At 40.8% G+C, this 21,906-nt stretch overlaps 1 protein-coding gene and 1 pseudogene across 2 annotated transcripts in view; one reads left to right on the forward strand and one right to left on the reverse strand.

The window, feature by feature from the left end:
- Nucleotides 1-21,682, forward strand: part of Syt16 (synaptotagmin 16) — a 265,478-nt gene extending 243,796 nt beyond the window's left edge. For both annotated transcript variants that reach the window (XM_028858041.2, XM_028858033.2), the window contains exons 5-7: nucleotides 229-669; nucleotides 3,650-3,839; nucleotides 20,569-21,682. In XM_028858041.2, the coding sequence (XP_028713874.1) occupies nucleotides 229-669; nucleotides 3,650-3,839; nucleotides 20,569-20,882 (945 nt within the window). In that variant the 3' untranslated portion in view covers nucleotides 20,883-21,682. The remainder of the gene's footprint in view (nucleotides 1-228; nucleotides 670-3,649; nucleotides 3,840-20,568) is intronic.
- LOC114684767 lies at nucleotides 12,695-12,802 on the reverse strand (annotated as a pseudogene).
- Nucleotides 21,683-21,906: the final 224 nt, after the last annotated feature.

Below are 21,906 nucleotides of genomic sequence, written 5' to 3' on the forward strand. Positions count from 1 at the left end.
TCAATGAAACTTGAAAGATGTAAGTGCTTCATTTAAAAAACTTTCTCAAAACACTTACCCTGTGCCAGGCACTGTGTCCTCCAAGAAGTCAGTTTGATGAAGAGGGCTTAGCCCTCAGACCTTTCCTAACACAGAAAAGCAGGGGGGGGGGGGTTAGTGACCTGCCAAGGTGCTATAAGTCACCATCATTTCCTGTCCTCATTTCCCGCCCCCCTCTGTTTGTAACAGGAGCAGGATGGGACCAGTCTGCAGGTGCCGCCCAGGCTCTTGGAGCCCATCTCAAAATGCGGTCACCTAGATATCATCTTTGAATATAGAGCTATAGCCCAGAAGCTCACCGTGACCATTGTGAGAGCCCAGGGGCTTCCGGATAAGGACCGGAGTGGCGTCAACTCCTGGCAAGTTCATGTCGTACTGCTGCCCAGTAAGAAACAGAGGGGCAAGACGAACATCCAGAGAGGGCCCAATCCTGTCTTCAAGGAGAAGGTCACCTTCGCCAAGCTGGAGCCCAGGGACGTGGCTGCCTGTGCTGTCCGATTCCGCCTGTATGCTGCCCGTAAGATGACCCGAGAGAGGATGATGGGAGAGAAGCTGTTCTGTCTCAGCCACTTGCACCCAGAAGGGGAAATGAAAGTGACTCTGGTTCTGGAGCCAAGAAGTAACATAAGCGTGAGTATATTAAATGGTGCTGCTAATGATGCGATGTGTTCAAAGACCTGGGACTGTCAGCCCTTGATTTACAGCATTCAGCTTGTGGATTCATAGACGTTAATTTGATTTTCCATTTGGCTCTCATCATTAATAGGCCACAATTTGCACTTCATGGACAGCGGGTCTTTATTTGCACTTCATAGACAGTGGGTCTTTCAAGCCTGTCATCCTGATAACTTGATGGATATATTTTCCCACCCATTTTAGGAAATGACAGTGGCGACATGATACAGGCCATGGTAAGACCTGGAGAGGCTTTTGACTTAGTGGGTAAGCATTCCCGCTCCTCCCCTCTCTGGGATGAATTGTGAGGATTCTCAGACATGGTACTTTTTGTTGTTGTTGTTGTTTTCTTGAAAAGAGAGTCTTACTACGTAGCCCAGGCTGGCCTCAAGCTCATTCTGTAACTCAGGATGCTCTCTAACTCATGATTCTCTTGCCTCGTCTTCCCAAGTGCCAGAATTACAGGTGTGTGTTACTGAACTTCTGAGGCAAGGCTCTTAACAAGCGTTCAGAAGCATCCCACAACAGTAACCCCGAGTGCCAGGCACTTCCGAGGCCTTCCATTTTTGTGACTGGTCTCCCACCATGTATCTTACTCCTAGGGGTTCAATAGCCTGGAGGTCTAAGAGGCGGACAGCCCCCCCACTGCTGCTGCTGGTTATCTGTCATGCAGTGTGAAGAGCTCCTTTTACAAAACTGTATAGAAAGATCAGGCAGCTGTGGTTAGTCAGCCAATCAGTCATTCATTCGGAGATGATTCCTGGCATGTGCTGCACAAGCCAAGTAGCAACAGAAGCAAGCAGACAGCTCTTATTCCAAAGTCTCGTGGAGGAGGGTGTTGACAGGCAGGCCTTGGTAAACAAAGCTCGAGAGGCTGCAGCTTGCTTTGAATGACCAGGAGAGGGTTTTTGGAGATGGTGGGGAAAAAAAAAACAAAACAAAACCAGAAAGGAACAAACACCCCCATATAGTTCAAACAATTGAGGGAACAAGACCGGTGACATGTGTGGGTGGATCCTCAAGACTAAGGTGGAGGTGGGCACACACACAGGCATTGTGGTGGAAAAAGTAGCGTTCCAGGAAGGTCCATCCATCTGAAGTTCTAATTCTGCCTGAACATCTTTAGACTGGAGATCCTAATTTTTGCCTCTCTAAATCTCTGCCACCTGCTGTCTTCTGAGACCTGCCTGCTGGCAAGCTCATCTTTCCCGTCGCTAGCTCCAAAACTGTAGCGCTCACCCATGACCTCTCTTTTCCAGCTGAAAGCTGTGTGTTCTCTTTAGATGTAAGCAGAACCTGGCTCTCTGGTGGGCTAGTGGAATAGTCCCCTGCTGGTGGCCTCTAAGCCTCTGCTGTTTTCTGACACAAGGGTTAGAATGAGCTCAAGAAAGCACAAGCCAGATCATGTCTCATGTCTACGCAAATCCTTCCTTTACTTAAAATCATGAAACCATAGAGGACAAAATTCAGAGAGGAGTCAAAAAGAGACCCTGCACTATGAAGCACAGAAGTGAGTATGGCCACATCCATACTCATCAGTGCCAGGCCCTGGGCTCTGTGCTGGGGCACAGGCTGATGGGGAGAAGGAGCCAATGTGAAGGAATTTTGAAGGAGGAAAATAACTCATTTATCATCTACTGTTGAGCATGATTATATGCCAGATATGCTTGTATGCAGGAGGGACTGAGTAATGGGTACAGCTTTAAGAACCTGATAGGGGTAGGTAAACAGTACGATGAAAAGCACCATATCAAAGGCGTCTATAGAAATACAAGAATGAATGGCCTTCCTCCCAAGGATGCAAAGGTTTGATTGGTGCATTTCTAACTTCTGGGCATCAAAGCCTGTAAGGCTCCTGTTGAGACCACTAGCCATTCTGCTTATGAATCATGATCCATGAAAGTCTGGGGGTTATTATAGAAACACACACGGCTTGGTTAAAATGCTGCAGTCCCCTGGACATGCACAGCATTTGATTCCTTACATTGTTTTTGCTTATTGGGATGCTGGCAAGAAGTTTTAGAAAATAATTTCAGATGCAGACAAGAACGATTTAAGAGAAGCCCCATGCACTTGTGTGCCATGGAGGAAGTGGCATGCTGGAGGGACTGCTGGGCTGTTCTCGCCAGCCAGCCTGTGCCCACTCATGCTCCTCAGTAAGAATCGGTGTCTTCATTTATCTTGTCCTCTTTTTGACATGCCCAGTGCATAACAATGGCACTCAGAAGTGTGTACATGAATAAACATGAGAACAAGCCTGGGCTCTTTTCTGGGTTCACCTGCTGCCACCCAGGTTACCAAGATCCACAGTCCATGTATTTGATCTTCCATCAAATATCACATAGTAAAAGTGCTCACTTCCTGTGTAAATTTTTTTTTTCCATAGGAGACAAAAATTCCTATATGGAATGCACTTCTTTAGCAGCAGAACCAGACACCAGGTGTTTTATATACTGGCCAATACCCAGTGGTCATTTCTTTTATCTTTGTGACAAAGCATCTTCTGTATTGCCTTATTCATCAGGAGTGGAGAGAACAGAGACAAAGCCCAGGCCTGGAGTGGGTAGGTTCCACAGAAACATTTAGGAGCAAATTACACAGGAGGGAATCTTGGCCTATATTAAGTGTGTTATTCACACTCCATGTATCTTAGAATGTTTGATTTACACTAGCAATAACATCTTTGTCCATTTTGTCTTTAGAGAGGAAATATTGAATGGAGACTACTCTTGGAATAAATATGTCGGCTAGTACCATAGGCCATCTCATACATGGCTGCCTTCCCTGGCACATTGTAATTCACACTGAGTGCCCATTAGTAGTCTTTGGCAGTCATTGAGACCGGGTCACAATTTCACCAAACATAATATCAGCTTTCTCTCAAAGAGAGGGACGCAGCATGGACCAATGAATTCTTTGTGTTCTTCCCCTCCAGAGTGGAGAGTCTCCGCTCAGCCCATCTGTGGTGTCTCACAGTGACAGTGCTTCATCCACACAGTCGCTGTCTCATGGAGGGGTGCCAGAGCTGTTGGTGGGGCTGTCCTACAATGCCACAACAGGGCGATTATCTGTGGAAATGATCAAAGGCAGCCATTTCCGAAATCTCGCTGCTAACCGAGCTCCTGGTAAGTATGTGTCTGATGCTCTAGCTCTGGTATCTCTAGAGGCAAGTGAAAAGCCTTGTCTATTTCATCTTAATTCTTCAATTTTGTTTTTGTGGTAAAAGATAAATTCGGTATGGCTTGGGCATGTTTTCATGAAGCAATTACCTCTGGCTTTCTTCATGGCTTCTATTTAATTAGAAGAAAGACTTCTATGGTATCTAAATATATCTTGACATGATTTAGAATGATCTGTGTGTCTATATTATTTAAGGAAAAAGACTGAAGCCTTTCCAGAAATGTAACATGCATGGGAATTGAAATCTGCCAATATTTTACAAGCCCTCAACTGTACAGAGGCAGAACTCTGACTTTGGGGGAGGCAGACAGAGCTGGGATTGAATTCCAGCTCTATTATTACCCGTTCAGTTTACTCAGATCTTGCACAATCAGTCTCTTGAACCCTTCTTGGCCCACTTGGAAAAAAATGCCTTCTTGATAGGCATGGTATGATATTTAAATACATAAATTTACGTGAAGGACTTAGCATAGTGCCAAACAGACACTGAGCATACAGAAATGTTATTAATGGTTATAAGGTGAAGGGAATAGATCTGGGGCAATGCAGGACTGTCTCATCAGGAAAATGACTACTTCTGAGTTAACTATTAGGAAGAAATGCTTAGGACAACACTTTTCCCCCAATGGATGAAGATCAAGGTTCAGGAAGAGTCAAATAACTGCTGCTACCAGTTGCCTCAATAGCCCTCCAAACTAAGAACTTGGATAATGAACATTGAAATAATGCTGCTATGAAATTACCTCAAATTTTTGTGATTTTAGTTACTTGCTAAAGAAGCTTTAGAAGATGAACTTCTGATTTTTGGACCTCATGTAAATATATCTAATTCGAGGAATATATTTTGTATCTGGAATGCTAGCTGCAAGAGAGTCAGAAACATGCTGTAGAATTAGTTCTAGCCACTTCTGAACAGGAAGGTAAATTTGAAGGTGGGAAAGTAGAAAGGAAGGAATCTGCTTCCCAGGGGAATTAGAATCTCATTAATAGAATGATGAAATCAATGCAAAGTTGATAGTTAGTGAGCCCTGGTGTCACATGGAAGAGAGAGATGAGGAACAAGATAAGAGTCAGCTCCTATAACCGAATCTGAGACTTTTATTGCCCCCCACTTCACTTTGCTGTAGACTACCAATCATCTGTTGTAAGTGGCTATCTTTCTAGTCAAACCTTTAAAGAGAACTAAGGGGCTAGGTCAGCTAGCTAAGCATTTGCTTCAAAAGTATGAACACCCGAGTTCAATCCCCATAACCCATGTGAAATGGTGGTACTCTTGTAATCTCAGCACTGTGGGGGAGGATACAGGAGGATCTCTTAGGCCAGGCAGTCTAATATAGCTTGATTGGTAAGTTCCAGGCCCATGAAAGATGTCTAAAAAGAGGTAAATGATGTTCCTGAGGATGAAACCCAAGGTTGTTCTCTACTGTCCACATGGATGTGAACACACAAGTGCACTTGAACACATACAAATAAGCATACTCATCTCATCACACACGCATTAACAAAACTAGGTTGACACCAGCAGAGAAGGCCCCAGAACTCTGGGTAACGGAGTAGACTGGGAGGTGCGTAATCCACATTCCATGTCACCATTCAGGCAGGTGAAAGCTGTTTAGAATGTGCAATAGGCACTGATTACTAAGTGTGCAGCTAGAGTCTCTTTGATAGACCCATCTTTTCTTTCCACAACAGCCTAGTACTTGTTAGGATCCTGATTTAAGGCTCCTCCCCCAGAGCACCTGCCAATCTCCTTTCCCCTGTTGCTGAGATTTGGTAATACCTGAACAATATTTGGGAAATATGAATGATGGAGATGTAAAGAGTGGTGAAGCTGTGCATCATAGACATGGCCCATTCAGGTCCAAGTTAGGAAGCTCTCCTCTGTGTGCTGGATGGTATAGCCAGGGCAGGGGAGGAGAACAGCATGGTGATTGAGAAAGAATCATCTAGAAGCTAACAAACCACACTATAAACCCAGGTTCTCCTATATATTAGATGTGAGTTACTAAGATATTCTGAATTTGTTTCCTTACCTGCAAATAAAATATATATATGGTATGGATAATACACATAGAACTGTGATAGTGAAGGTTATGCCATCGTATCTTCATATAATTCTATTTTTAAAATGTGCCCAAAGAAGAAATTGTTACAATAATTATTTAAGCCTGAATAGAACAAAAGAGTAAGTCTTAACTTGAAAATGGATTTAATTCCATAAGTTCAAGCACAGGAGTGTAGGATTTATTATGACATAGTGTCACAATTTAACTTTAACTGTGACTGGCATACTTCATCTCTGAAACCAAAGCATTAGAAAGCAACGCTGTTGTGAGGCTCTTAATTAAAACCGAAACCAAGCAGTGGAAACAAAAGGTTTTTTGTCTATGAAAAATGCTGGTTGTTGAGGAAAAGCCAATTAGGAGGGGATAAGAGTGTAAAAAATTTCTTCGTGGAGCTCCTAAAAGGGACCTCCTGGTACTTTCAAGGACTTGGGAGGCTGACAGTGTTAGCTCTGCATTAGGGCATGAGCACTAACGACATTGGCATCTATTAGGCAAATTTAGGGTATGTATTCGGGTGTTGTGAGGTGACTGAGCAGAGTTGGAAGACATGGAGATGGGAAGAGGCTAGGAGTCAGTAAGTAAATGAGCTGTGAGTGAGAACAGGCAGGAAGGAGGGTGCACTGCTACCCACAGCAGAAGAGAGGGAAGGCAGCAGTGATGCCTTGCCTGTGTGAGTGGATACCCAAGGGCCTGCCTACTAGGGGAGATGTGTGCCTTAGAAATGAACACGAGGCAGGGCCACGAAATACTGCCCTTGAGTCTCTCAGCTCAGGTGTCTCCACCTCTTCTGTGAAAAGGGAGTCTCAGTCCTGCCTTGCAGGTGTCCATGATTGTGGAGCAGTGGTGCTTGGGTGAATATGGAGAGCAGGCTAAGCCTGAACATTGAGAACTTTTCTTCTTTGCAGTGTTGTTAAAGTTTTACAGATTGCCAGAAAAGAGACAAAGGTTGAGATTTAGATGTGAGAATCTCTTGACTTAAGACTTATCAGAAAACAAAAGAACTCGGAATTTGCCAGTTTAACCCAATCAGAAGGTTACTGTGGGGGTCTTCATTTGTTCTCCCTAAGCAAAATAGACAATGTAGAAAAAGAGTAGATGGAATTCTTTTTTTTTTTAATGAGAGCCTGAGAGGAAACAGGCAGTCCAATTGTAATCAGTTCCCCCACATCTAAGGTAGAATCCTCGGCGAGGGGGCCTCAGCAGGCCAAGGGAAACAATGGTGGAGACATGAGTCACAGCAATTAGAGACCATGCCAAACAGAGTCTTCTTATCCTTGGTTTATCACCAAATGGCTGAAACCAGAAGGTCTCATGATGTGGAGAACATGTTCATGGTTGCCAGGGCTCTCTAGAGTAACAGAACTGATAGAATGAATCTCTCCATGTGTGTGTATGTATATTCATATATATGGGATTTATTAGAATGCCTTGCAGGCTGTGGTCCAGCTAATCCAGTGGTGGCTGTCTATGAATGGAAGGTCCAAGAATCCAGAAGTTGTTCAGTCTCTGAGGCTGGATGTCTCACATGGTCTATACTGAAGACCATGTGAGACATCGTGAATCCTGAAGAAGTAGGCTCTAGTGCCAGTGAAGGAATGGACTTACAAGCGAGAGTGAGAGCAAGCAGGCAAAAAGAGAGAGCTTCCTTCTCCCGTGCCATTTACATAGGCTGCCAGCAGAAGGTGTGGCCCAAATTAAAGATGGATCTTCCCACCTCAAAGATCCAGATTGAAATTGGGTCTTCCCACTTCAGATGATTTAATTAAGAAAAATCCCTCACAGGTGTGCCCAGCTATTTGGGTTTTTGTTAATTCCAGGTATAGTCAAGGGGACAATGAAGAAGGAACAGCTGTCACAGTGGGAAGGAATAGAGGCCGAAATAGCCATTTTGGCCACCTGGAAGTTTCTTGTCTAATTTGGCATGCTGTGACATTCCAGCAGTTCCTTCCCTAGCATCAACCTTAAGCCAAAAACAAACAAGCAAGTGTGTGCAATAATTTCACTGTTCAGAAATACTGTAATTGCCAGTAAGGTAGTATAAGCTGGTCTACAACTCTTATAGTGGAAAAAAAAAGGGGAGTCCAGGTTCACAGCTGGAGGAAAGGTGAGAGAATAAGATCTGGTATCTGGTAGCTCTCTGAAATCCCCACGTACTTTACAAATTCCTTTGCATAATATATTAGTACTAGTCAGAAACATTTGATTGTCTTTTGAATTTGGTTTCCTGGAAAAGCAATTCACTTGAGGTTTAACAGATCTCCTCTGCTGTTAGCACAGGCCTGCCACCCAGTTATTGCTTGGCCTTGACATTTGATTGAACTTCTCTGAATTTAATTTCCTTCTCTATTAAATAAGATTAACAAAGGGATTCCACAGACACACAGGCATTGACATCTTTTGAAGAAGTCATCTATTCTGTTGGCAACTTCCCTTTTTCTGTCTCCGCTCTGCCTTCATTGACAGTGTGTCTCTGCACTGTGTACGTGTGTGTATAGAGCCACATACAATGGTACTTGTCAAAAGCTATCATTAAGACATCCCCTCCAGTTAAAACCAGCAAGTCTCCCAGCTTCGCAGCATGCCCATGATTAGTCACATGTGATAATTACAACCCAAATGATAATACTTAACAGCAGCAGTGTATTAACCTTGTTAGGCAGTCACAATAGCAGAGTGGAGGAAAGAAAAACAGAAAAGCAAACCTGAGCTGCCTCTTGTTTGCTGTGAAGAAGTGAAAGCTAAGAGTACAGTTTACAAATAGAGTGCATGGGGAAAAGGATTCAATGAAAATGGGCATGTGTGGGACAGAGGCCTTCTTTTAGAACCATTTTAGTTAAGCAGTGTTTTAGCAGCTACTGTGTGCTTATAATAATGGTCAGTTCTCATGAAGATTGAGATATGGTGCCAACTGACCAAGTGCATGTGTAATTTTTTTTCAGTTGTCACAACAAAGTCAGAAATTATTAAAAGTGGTCTGGAGATGTACTAAGTTGGTAGAATGTTTGCCTAGCATGGATAGAGCCCTGACTTCAGTCCTTAGGGCAGCATCCATCAGGAATGGTAGTGTATGAACTTGGTAGAGGATGACAGATCATCATCGGTCACATGGCAAGTTCAAGCCAGCCAGAGACACAAGAGCTTAGGCTAAAGAAAAACAATCTTAAAAGCAACAGGGAAAAAGACAGCATTATATGTCAATTATATCTGAATAAAGACATTTAAAACCATGGTTAATGAGAGAGGAATGAGGGTAAACTAACTGAGGAGATGTACTTCTCAACCACAGAACTAATACTAAAGTCTCATGAGATAAATGCTCAATGTGTCAGTTTGTTCTTTGAGTGAAGGAAAAAAATAGACTTTGTCTTGAAAGTTGAAAGGGATTAATCACTGAAAGAATACTAAATAATATATTGCAAGGAGGAGGAAAGAGGAATTAGAAGGAAGTAATAGATGCAGGAAGGAGTCATGAAGAAAGGAATTGACAAACACATGCATGAGTGTAAGCCTGCACGTGTTGTGTGAGACAAAACAGGAACAGTAGTAAACATGATCAGTGTTGGGAATTAAACAGCAGAGTGGAAGTCAAATCCTAGGCAGATGTAACATGAAGGATGGGGAAGAGAGTTGGCAATCAAGGAATTCTAAGATCTTCATTTGCTTAAGAGATGATCACATATGGTCAAATGCTTCTTGACAAAGATGCTAAGATTATTTAGCAGTGTATATGTATATATGTGTGTGTGTGATTATATATAATGGGACTGGGAAAACTAGATGCATTCAAAAGAATGAAGTTGAATCTATACCTAACATCATAAACAAAAGTCAACTTGGAAAGGATCAAAGACATCAACATAAGGCCCAAAATGCAAAATTCTTTGAAGGAAGCAGCAAAATCATCACAATGTTGGACTTGGCAATGTTTTCCTGTACTTGACACTAAAGGCACAGGCAGTGAAATAAACACAGACAAATGGGAACCAAAAGGCAACAGCAGGGGCTGGCAGGATGGCTTAGTGGGTAAATGTTTGCTGTGCAAGTATGGGGACCTGAGTTTGGGTCCTCGGAACCCACGTAAAGGGAAACGTGGAAGCGTGGGCGTGTGATCCCCAGTGTTCCTATAGTGAGGTAGAGGTGGAGACAGGGAATTGCCAGAAGCTCATGGGCTAGCTGGCCTAGTTACACACCTGTTTCAGACAAGGTGGAAGGTGGGAACTTTACTCTGAACACTGTCCACTGACCTCCATATATATATTGTGGTACACATTCACATATATGAACATGCACGCACATATACCCATATTCACCCACATATGCACACAAAGATTAAAGAAAAGATAACAGTAGAATAATGAGGTAACCAAAAAATATGAGAAATAATAATCATCTATTTGAAAAAGAGATTTGTGCAGAGAATATATAGATAACTCCTCCTAAAACTCAATAGCAAGAAGTATGATTTTGAAATGGGTAAAGGACTTAAGCACTCATCTTTCCAGAGAAGATATACCAATGGCCATGAGGAGTGTGAAACTATGTTCAACATCACCAGTCACAGGAAAATGAAACACAGACTCGAGTGTGATATTAGGACCTGATGGATAGCTGTAATCAGGACTTCTCAAGTTATAAGAGTTAGACTGTAGGAAAACTGAGTCCTTCTGCATTGTGTGTAGATCAGCTGGTGTGGAAAACAGTAAGATAACTCTTAAAAATATATTGAATTGCTGTCTGATTGAGCCATTCCTCTTGTGAACATATACCAAAAAAGAGTTGATAGCAGGATCTTGAGGTATTTGTACCACCGTATTCACATCTACGTTACTCATAATAGTTAAATACAGAAGCAAAGAAACGTCCACTGGCGGATGGAAAGGCAAGTGGCACATAACAGTACATTAACCTAGGACATGTTCAGCCTTAGATAAGGTAGGGAATCCTGATATGTTCTACACTCTACTTAAACCTTGAGGACATTACACTAGTTAAATAAACCACATAGAGCTTACTGCATGGTTTTGTTTACATGAGATAAAATTTAGAGTAGCAAGAATTGGGGACACAGGCTGTAGGTTTGCACTGCCAGGGTTGGAGGGGAGAGGGACGTGAGTTAGTGTTGAATGTGCTTAGGATTTCAGGCTTTGAGAGGTGGAAGAGTTCTGGAGATGGGTGGTGGTGACGATTTCATGACACTTTCTATTCAGTCCCACAGAGCAGTGGTCGAGACGGTAGATTTTATTTTAATAGTGCATTTACTAATGGGCTTCGTAAGGACACTTTGATGTAAATCTGTTGCGTACTTTGGCATGCTGAGCCCCACAGCCTTCTCCCACTCCCCCTTCTCACTGGACCTTCCTGCTTCTACTTTCATGGCACATATACATAGAGGTTTTACTATGGCTGTAGAAAAACCTAGGATTTATAAATTTAAAAAAATGTCGTATTTGTCTTTCTGGGTCTGGTGTGTTTTACTTAATAGGATGTTTCCAGTTACATCCATTTTTTTCCTGCTATCAGCATAATTTCATTCTTTATGGCTGTGTAAAAACCCATTATGTATACATGCCACTTTTTTCTTAGCTCAGCTCTTAGGCACAGTGTTGCAGTAAGCATGCTGCACAAATGTTTCTGTGGTTTACAGAATCCAACCCCTTCAGCTCTATGGCTGGATCATATGGATGGGCTGTTTTTAGTAGCCTAACGGACCTCCACACTTATTCCCATCATGGCTGTGCCCGTTTGCACCCCCAGCAACAGGATTCAGGAATTTTCCTTTTCCCAGTCTCTCCAGCTTCTATTATTTGTTTTCTGGATGGCAGCCTTTCTGAATGAGATGACATGGAGTCTCAGTGTAGTTTTAATTTGCATTTTCCTGGTGGCTAAACATGTTGAACGTTTTGAATGTGCTTATTAGCCATTTGTACTTCATCTTTTGAGAACTGCCCGCTCATTTCATTAGCCCATTTCTAGACTGGGTTGTTTGGTTTCCCACTGTTCCATTGAGTTCTTTGTGTATTTTAGCCACTTCTCTGCCAGCTGTGTAGCTAGCACGGATTTCCTCCTATTCTGAGGGCCGCCTCTTCATTTGATTTTTTACCTTTGCTTTACAGAAGCTCTGTGGTTTTTGCGTAATCTCAGTTGTCAGTCCTTGGCTTTCTTTCCTGGGCTAGTAAAGTCCTTTTCTGAAAGTTTTTGCCTGTACTTCTGTCTCTCCATGTCCTCCTCCCCCTGAGGACTTCCACTTGCAGCTCTTACATGAAGGTCTTTGATCCATCATTTTGAATCGATTTTTTGTGCAAAGTGAGAGAGAGGGACCTAGCTTCATTCTTCTGCATATGGAGAGCTCTAGTTTCTCCAGTGTCATTGGTTGGAAAAGCCCGGTAGTTTTATGGTGCATACTCTGCCATCTTTGTGACAAAGCAGGTGGCTGTGGCTGCATGGATTTATATCAGGGTCGTCTGTTCCACTCCATTGGTCTACATGACATGCTGCTGTTCTTACGGCAATTCTTAAATCATAACAATATCAGCTATGGTGAGAATTATTCTTTTTTTTTCTCTCAGAACTGCTTGGTTAAACTTTCTAGATACTGGGAAAATATGTTGCAAAGATAACAGAGGGTATTATAAAACCAGACTAATAGGCCACACAAGAATTGATTGTTTAAACGGATGTCATGTTCAAAGAAAAATATTCAAAAAGAAGATATTAGGAGGCCAAGGTATGTGGAATCAGGGACTAAGTGAGGACTTTCTCAGCCTTCTGCCAAATTTTGTTTATAAACCTAAAAATACTCTCTAGTAATAAACTATAGAAATGACCCCTAAAAATATAGTCTTTTTATTCTTTGTGTCTTTTACATCATGCAACTCAATCCCATTCATTTTCGCGTTCCTTTATATCTACCCTCTGCCCTTGCAACCCCCTCCCAATAAAATGTAAGAGAAAAAAAGAAGAAAAAAGGGAAAAATCAATCTCATCATGAAAGCTGTAGTGTGACCCAGTGAGTCACGCAATAAATCCTTTTGTCCATACATCTTTACTTGCAAGTGTTCACTGCAGAGTCATTGGTCTGCATCGAGGCCTCTGGTTTCTGCTACACTATCCATGCTGGGCCCTCCCTGGACTCCTCTTGGATGTCCTGTTGTTGCTCAAGTTGTTGTGGAGATCCTGCAGCTTTGGGTCTGCAGCTCTGGCCCCTTCACGTGCTCCAGCAGATCACAGATGGGGTGGATGTCGGGGTGGGCCAACTCATAACCCTGGTTCTGGGCCTGGGTAGGTGCAGGCTTGGTCAGCCTTCCAGCTCTCCCTTGTCCTCACCACCAGGGTGAGCTCTCCAATGTGAAGCAGTTGGTCCAGCAGACCCAAAGCTGCAGGATCCCCATGATATAGGGCAACAACAGGATACCCAAGAGGAGTCCCACTGAGGGCCCAGCATCCATAGTGTAGCAGAAACCAGAGGCCTCAAACCAGACCAATGACTCTGCAGTGAACACTTGCATGTAAAGATATATGGATGAAAGGGTTAACTGTGTGACTCACTGTGTCACACTGCAGCTTCCAAGATGAGATTGATTTTTCCTTCCCTTTTCTTTTTTCTTTTTCTCTTAAATTTTATTTTGGGGGAGGTCACAAGGGTAGATGATGAATACGAAGGGATGGGAAAAGAATGGGATCGAGATGCAAGATGTGAAAGACACAAAGAATAAATAAAAAGAAAGTTAAAAAATGCTTTCTAAAGGCTTGTTAAAAATTAGAAATTTAGGAAAATGGAAAGCAGAAATACTGATTAATTTTAGATAATAAATTATAGTGCATGGTAAAATCTTAATCCTCCAAAACAATATAGAGAACAAGAATCAAGAAAATTCAATTCAACTGATATAAAATAGATGAAACATTTTACAAGTCTAGGAAATAGAAAACAAATAGCACAAACCAAAGCAGTAAACAATAATAAAACATCAACAATCACAAAAAATACAAAAGGATAAAATTGCCACATAAAATTGCTAATTGTGAACAAAATTTGACTTAGCTTTGCAATGCAAGAATGATGCAATATTAGGAAATCTGCTGGTATAATTGATATGTTAACTCATTCATGAGAAAACATGACTAGCTTCCTCAGATACAAATAGATTTTTGACAGAGTTTTCAAAAAATAAATATGATAATATCGACAGATTTTTAACACAGGATTTTGATGAAATGCACAATTTCTTAATGAATAAAATAACTCAGCAGATGTTTAGTATAAGATGTGTTAATATCGATTAGGCTATGATGCTGTAATTGATAGATCCTACCATCTCAGCACCCTAACGCAGCAAAACATATTTCCTCCCAAGTCTAAAGTAAGTCACATGACTTCCCTTCAAGCTCTGACTAAGGGCCATAGGCTTTTTTTTATTTGATGAGGAGATATGAATATATATATATATATATATATATATATATATATATATATATATTACACACACACACACACACACACACACACTCCCTGAAGGGGGAAAAGACAGTCCCAGAGATTGGGCTTGAATGGAATTGGTTGACTGTAGAGATGACTGAAGACGACAGTACTGTTCATATGCCATTGTTCAGAACTCAGTCACATGGTCCAGACAATTTATATTGTCTGGAAAGCCACTGTTTAATTAGATATTCACTGTGAATTAATATTCACCTGGCAACCTTTAGTAGGCCTTTGTTTTACAAGAAAACTTTAAAAATCTATCTCTTACTCTTTGGAGATGTAAAACAATCAGGTTTCTAAATACTGAAAGGTTTAAATTTTTATGCTATTTCCTCAAATATGGGTTAGTTCTACTTGGGTCAGTTCCTTTCCAAGGCTATCTTTTCCCTCTAATCACCTAAATTAAGCCAATCACACCAAAATATATGCCTGTAAATTCCAGAGTGTGCAGAATCCCTTTCCCTAGAGCTACGTGTTCATTGGGTATGTGTTTTCCCTTCTAAGTTGCAACTTTACCCTCTTGGGGGTATGGGTTGCCACTCTTTTTTTTTTCTTCTGCCCTTTGATCCTAACTTCTTAATGAATTGGCCCTGACTTCTAAGTCAATTCTCACATTTGCTTTTTAAGAAGGCAGCATTCCTGTTGAGATTACCTGTTACTGTATGAGTCAGATTTTTGTCTAGAAAATAGAGAATTACATAGTACACGGTGTCAGAGGATGTTTAACTATTAAGATCTGTCAGTGGAAGGCGGGAGGATAACCACCAGGAAAACTTATTTTTTTTTTAGGAATCTGAAACACAGATGCCACAGGACTGTTCTTCTGTGTGCACACAGTGGAATGTTTCTCAGGAGTTCCGAACACATTGGGCAGTCTCTTCCTCTGTCAGGCATTAATGCTTCCATTTTCTTCTTTTACTGTCTCTTGTGGGTAGCATTCATTGGTGGAGTCTAATTGGGATTTGACTGGCAAGAATTTAGGGGATTTTAGTTTTCAGGATTCATGTCTCTTTGGTACAAGACAGTCTTAGATACAAGATGTGCATCTACTAATACGTAGCCCAGAGGGAACTTTATTAACTTGACAATAACATTCTAGGCAGCTTAATAGCATAAGATATAGGAATAAAATAGGTAAAACTTGAAAGGAAGAAGTGAAACTGACATTACATATGTAGAAAATTCAATTGCCTGCATTAAAACACAAGAATATCTACCAATTTGTACAAATTTAAAGTAGTACTTGTACCAAATTACTTGTATTCAAATACGTCAGCAAAAGCTAAAAAATAGTTTAAGAATATTAGTATTATAATGGCAATACATCATCTAAGATTCCAAAGAATAACTTTAACTGAGGGCAAGTTGGAAAATTATAAAAGGAATAATAAAACATTTTGGGAGAAATAACAGAAGGGAATTAAATTGGTAAGTTGATATATATACCATGTTCATTGATGAAAATATTCCATACATTGTAACAACAGCTTTTCCTATATTAGTCTATAGCTCTAGTACAATTCTAGTTCAAATTCCAACAGTTTTAGAATTTTTTAAATATTTTATGTGTGTGTGTGTGTGTGTGTGTGTGTGTGTGTGTGTGTGAGAGAGAGAGAGAGAGAGAGAGAGAGAGAGAGAGAGAGAGAGAGAGAGAGAGAGAGCGAGCACACAGTGGGAGGGACATGACAACTCAAGAGAATTTGTTCTCTCCTGCCAAGTGAGTTTGGGGGAATTGAATCCATATTGTCAGACCATCTCAATAGCCTCTGACCATGGTTTTGAACTTGACAGGATGACTCTAAAATTCATGACCAAGAACCAATTAAAACAAGCTGAAGCTTAAAGTAACTAAAAAATCACAGTTTAAAGATGACATAAGGATTAGCTTATATAAAGCTTAAAGATACATCTTAAACACGACACGGGTTATCTAAAACAGCAAGACATATTTTGAGCCGATTATAATAAATATCATCAAACCTGAACCCTGGAGACCTGCTGGACATCATGATTTTTTTTTTTTGCTGAATAATTTACTGAATACTGCTTCTCATATAAAAAATAGATAGCTCCTTATCTCACACTAAAATATTAACTTTAGCCAGATTAACGATCAAAGGAGAAAAATTAGAATTTATAGAAGAAAATACAAGAGACTATGGAGTTGGAGTAGGGTGTCCTAGTTGTAAAAATAAATAAATAATAAAGCATTCCCTGAAAATAAGACATTTATAAACTTCACAATAAATTTAAAAATGCTACCGAAGTTGCTGCAAACACAACAGGAAGGGAAGCTCATGACAGGGAGAAAATACTGTCAGTAGACACAAGTGGCAAAGATTTTGCCATCTAGAATTCCAGGGAACACAGACATCCACTGACATCTCTGGGAGAGACTGTTAACTATCGATACAATGCAAATGGAATGGGGAAGGCTTTATGTTTCTTGGTTGTTACAAACATCCTTTCGTTAAGAAAATGGATGAGCAAGTTGGGATTCATTGATACACTGGGACAGTCCATATGGAAATAAACTCATCTGTCTCATACATATAGAGATAATACTTAAAATTTTAATGTTGAGTGAAAATATATATTTAGCTGGGTGCTGGCTATGTTATATGATAATTTGTGTCCTCAAAGTGGACAAAAAATAATGTGTTCTATTATAACACATATTCGAAGTGTCATGTGTGGAACTGCAAGTCTAGGATAGCACTCTACAAAGCTGGTGTCCTCTACTGAAATTGTTTATAATCATAGCCTTTTGCAGGTTTTCACTGAAAGATGTTTTTTTTCATTGACAATGTATTTCTGTTGTATAGTAAAATATTAGTATATTTTCATTATTAAACTGCTATATGGCTATCAAAAAATGAAAATGTTTCAGGAAGATATACACTAGAGTGTTAAATATGTTAATGTACAAAAATACTATTAAGTATGTTTTGGATTTCTTTTGTTTACATGTGGTGAAGGTCTAAAAACATACATTGGAAGTGATGAACTACAACTTTAGACGTTGAACATTCCAAAGAGGGCTGCTCAAGAATCATCAATATGGCTACTTTTGAGAGAGTTTTACTATGTAGCTTAGAACCCACCATGTAAGCCCAGGCTGGGTTCAAATTCATAATAACCCTTCTGCCTGGGCCTCTCAAGTCCTGGAATTACAGATGTGAGCATTATACCCAACTTCTTATTTCTTAAAAGACAAACAAAACTCAGAAAATATCAGTAGCAAGTGTGAAAAATGTTAACCATCCCAAATGGGAACATGTGATAATAGTTTCTCTATTCTTACATGTATTTAAAATGCTCTGTAAATACTAATATACTAAAAAGGAACAGAGAATTAAATGGCCAATTGCCTTTCACTTGCCCTGTTTCCCAGATACTTGAGTCATACAGACCTCTGCTCTGGAGGCTCACTCTGTAGTAGTTGGTAGAACATCCCTTGATGTTTTACTCTGCATATTTGGTACAGCATCCCTGAAGGTACAGTACCCCTGGAGGAGGCTCACTCTGTAGTAGTTGGTAGACCATCCCTTGAAGGTTCACTCTACAGTGTTTGGAATAGCATCCCTGGAGGCTTACTCTGCAGGAGTTGGTAGAACATCCCTTGAAGGCACACTTTGCTGTAGTTGGTATAACATCCCTGGAGGCTCACTCTGTAGTAGTTGGTAAGCCATTCCTTGAAGATTCACTCTGCAGTATATGGTACACCATCCCTGGAGGCTCACTCTGCAGGTGATGGTAGATCATCCCTGGAGGCTCATTCTGCAGTAGTTGGTAGAGTATTGGGTTGTAAATGGGCAGGTGTTTTTGAGTGGGCTCTTTTCTATGACTGTTTATTTCTTTGGTGTAAATGCCTTCTGTGGTACAAATGACATACTTTTGTGCCTTGATAAATTGGGTTTATTAGCTACTATGAATAAAATATAAATATATTATCAGAGTCACTTCATTGATCATTTTCAGACTTTTAGCCACAATTCTGTTTCTAACTTATATGTGTGCTTCTCTTTAAACATTCAAAATATTAGGGTACAAGTGGCATTTTCCTTTATGCCATGGGACAAATGACCTGATACAAATCACTGGTCTTTCAAAGGACTCTGACCCATTGAGCCTGTGATGATGGGTCTGAGTTACTGAAGATCGCTATAAAGATACTATAAAGATTTCTGAATCTTCTAAGATGAAGTTTTGTTCAATGTTGTTTTGTAGCTTCTGTGAGAAATTTCCAAAGAAATAAAATGGGGCTCTTTTAAGTTGGGCATTTGGTTACCTGTTGGACTGGTGCTCACTGGAGTCAGTTGTGGAGCTCCAGAAGACTCTAGCTATGCCTCTGCCAGGTTCACCCAGGCAGGACTTCCTGAAGGGCACGTTGATTTAAACTTCCCTCTTTGAACTGTACTGTGTCCTTTCCTTTAGTCAGGTGCCATTATGTTGTATTGCTTATAAAATGTCCATCTCTCCATGTCATGCACCTATGCCCCAGCGTCAGTGGTGAGGTTAGTGGTAAGTGGTCCTTTCTTGTAATTAGAGATCTATCTTGGGACAAGCGGAAGCTCAGGATGTTCTCTGCAAAATGAGCAAGTCTTTGTTCGAAAGATGAACGCCATCCTCACTGCTCCAACCGGCTGAATTGCCTGAGCAGATCAACACGCCTGGAGTGAGCTTTCCGACAGTGTCCTGTTGCTGTTCGGCTGCGGAAGTGCAGGCTCGTTCCCATTGTCGGTTTGTTGACAGCTTTTCTGTGGAACAGTTTGAGGAGTGGAGAGCCCTGTTTCTGAGACAGAGAAGTGTTTTCACACCTGAAGTGTAATCTCACACCTTGTGTTTCTCAGCAGATAAGTGCATAAAATAACACATCAAACCGGAATAGAAAAAAGATCAACATACAAAGAAAACCGTAGGTTGTAATTTGCTTCCTACCTTACAATGCTCAGAGAGGAAATTACAGAGATCTGGGTTTACGTTTTTAAAAAGTTAGACTGGTGGTTAGCTGGGAAAGCGAGCTGCAGACACTAAGCTTTCTGCCTACACTGAACAGAAAGTACAGAGTGGTGGAACTTAGGCAACACCCTAACATTTTGATTTTTTTTTATTTTGAATAGTAGCATGTATCTAAGTTAGAAGCAAAAGTTGTAGTTAAGGGAAAAAAAGGGGGCCAAAAATGATCAATGAAGTGATTTTGATAACATGCATTTTTGAGGATAATTTTCTTTGTAATTATTCATTCAGGAATTTTAGCCAAAGTAGATGATGTTAGTAAAATTTGGATGCTTTCCTTTCCTTTCTGTAGCTAAAAAGAGGACATCAGTTATGACTTCATAGTATTCTAGTGTAGGGGTCTTAAAGTGGGAGGTTTTGCTTGATTTCATTGTCTGAAAACATGAGATTGAAAGAGAAAAAGGTTTAGCTCTCTGTCTAGTCATGAATGAATATTCATTATAAAATTATTTGTTAGAAGTCTAGCTCCAGTTAGGAACTAAGCCAGGCTGAATAAGGCAAAACCTCTCTTTACCTTTGAGGGACTGGCAGTTTGCAGGCAATGGGCAAGGACCCTGAGTACTGTGGCAGAGTCATAGGGATTCTGGAGACAGTGTTGTGCCAATTAAACATTGTTGGTAAAAGGTAGGGAAGGTGGATGGCCACTGGGGTATCAGGAGAGTGGGAGATGAAGCTTGTGGGCTGGAGTTCCATCATGAGATGGTTCAGAGAATGTTGTAGACTATGCGGAGACAGAAAACAATACATTGACTTGGAAAGAAAAATCCCACACACGGAGAAAAAGAATGCATGTTCATCTTTGGCACATAAATCAAGCTCTCTCTGGATGGCCACAACCCCCATTGTACATATGCCTGTGCACCTTCGTATCTGCTCCATACAGAGGTTCTAATGAGCCTCAGAATGTGCCAGACTGGGCTTGTATGAAGCAATAGACATATAAGGCAATCTTCTTCTTCCTTAATAATCTATGCAAGATGTGGCGGTCCGGACCTGAAGATACCATTGCAAGGAGAAATTTGAAGTCCATGTGAAGATTACCGCTAAGCCAGTGCAGTGCAAAACACTGATGTTTTCTCCTCCTTCTCTTGTTTGTTTTTGCTGCAGATACATACGGGAAACTCTTCCTCCTCAACTGTGTGGGCCAAGAGATGTCCCGATGCAAGACATCCATTCGGCGTGGCCAACCCAATCCTGTCTATAAAGAGACCTTTGTCTTCCAGGTGGCCCTCTTCCAGCTCTCTGATGTCACCTTGATGATTTCCATTTACAGTAGACGCACTATGAAGCGTAAGGAGATGATTGGCTGGATCGCGCTGGGTCAGAACAGCAGTGGGGAAGAGGAGCAGGAGCACTGGGAGGAGATGAGGGAAAGCAAAGGCCAGCAGATATGCAGGTGGCATACATTGCTGGAATCCTAGGTTTACCAAGAGGCATCTATGTGCTCTATCAGCCTTGATTATCAGACACCAAGTCAGAGCATTGTGTGGATGTCTGTGGTGGGGGTGGGGGGTTCAAATTGAGAATTTTACTGATCTTAGGGCATTTTGTGGTTTAGAACATTATCAAAGGTTTGGTTTTTGTTTAAATGTTGTCACAGCCAAGTGCACAGTTTGGGAAATGGTACTCTAGTTGAGACTGCTGGTGATGTCATAATTTGTGCTAATGGATGATCATGTTTTGGTTCACACTGTGGGATGCAGCTTCTCCTGCTTTCTCTTTTTGCTTGGAGAATAGACTGAGATTTTAAGGGAGCTGTAATGTTGCTGTTTTCCATCACCGGGGTGTATGAATCACTCTTCTCAATGTTCAAAATTCCAAAAGAGAGAAATGAATCAGATGCCTAGGGTTACAGGAAGATGTAACCAATCCACAATCCTCTGCCACACCTACTCTTTTTATAAAAAAAGAAAAGTCTGTTTATTTAAAAGATAATTGTTATAAATTTGTGGTGTAAAATAAATTTGTATTCATGAAATGCCTCTTTTTTCTCAATTAGATATCACGATTTCTAAAAGAATTGGGTTACACAAATCATCTTAAAGTTGTAAGAGTTAAAAAGTGACTGTTATCTAACCCATCTCCTTTTGAATATGTAAAATTTCAAAAATCGAGTTTTTTTGTGCCTTAAAAAAAGAACAAAACAAAACACCAAAATCAGTACCTACACAAGAGGAAAACCAAGGAGATAATAAAGTCTTGGCTTTCTTAGGTTTCCAAATCTGGCATTCATTTGGATTATACCTTTTCTATAGCCAAATTACATTAACTCACATTTATGGTTTTTTTTTTTTGTATGTACTCCTGCATGTCAGCCATGTTCATCTTTATGCTATGTACCTTGCCAGCAGAGCATAGTAAAATGCACACAGTGGATCTTAATAAATACTGATTTGATTGACTTGTGAGAATGAACACGTGAACTCCTGTGAGTGAAGACGTAAC

The sequence above is a fragment of the Peromyscus leucopus genome, chromosome 14 (assembly GCF_004664715.2).
Source record: "Peromyscus leucopus breed LL Stock chromosome 14, UCI_PerLeu_2.1, whole genome shotgun sequence".
Classification (NCBI taxonomy): Eukaryota; Metazoa; Chordata; class Mammalia; order Rodentia; family Cricetidae; genus Peromyscus; species Peromyscus leucopus.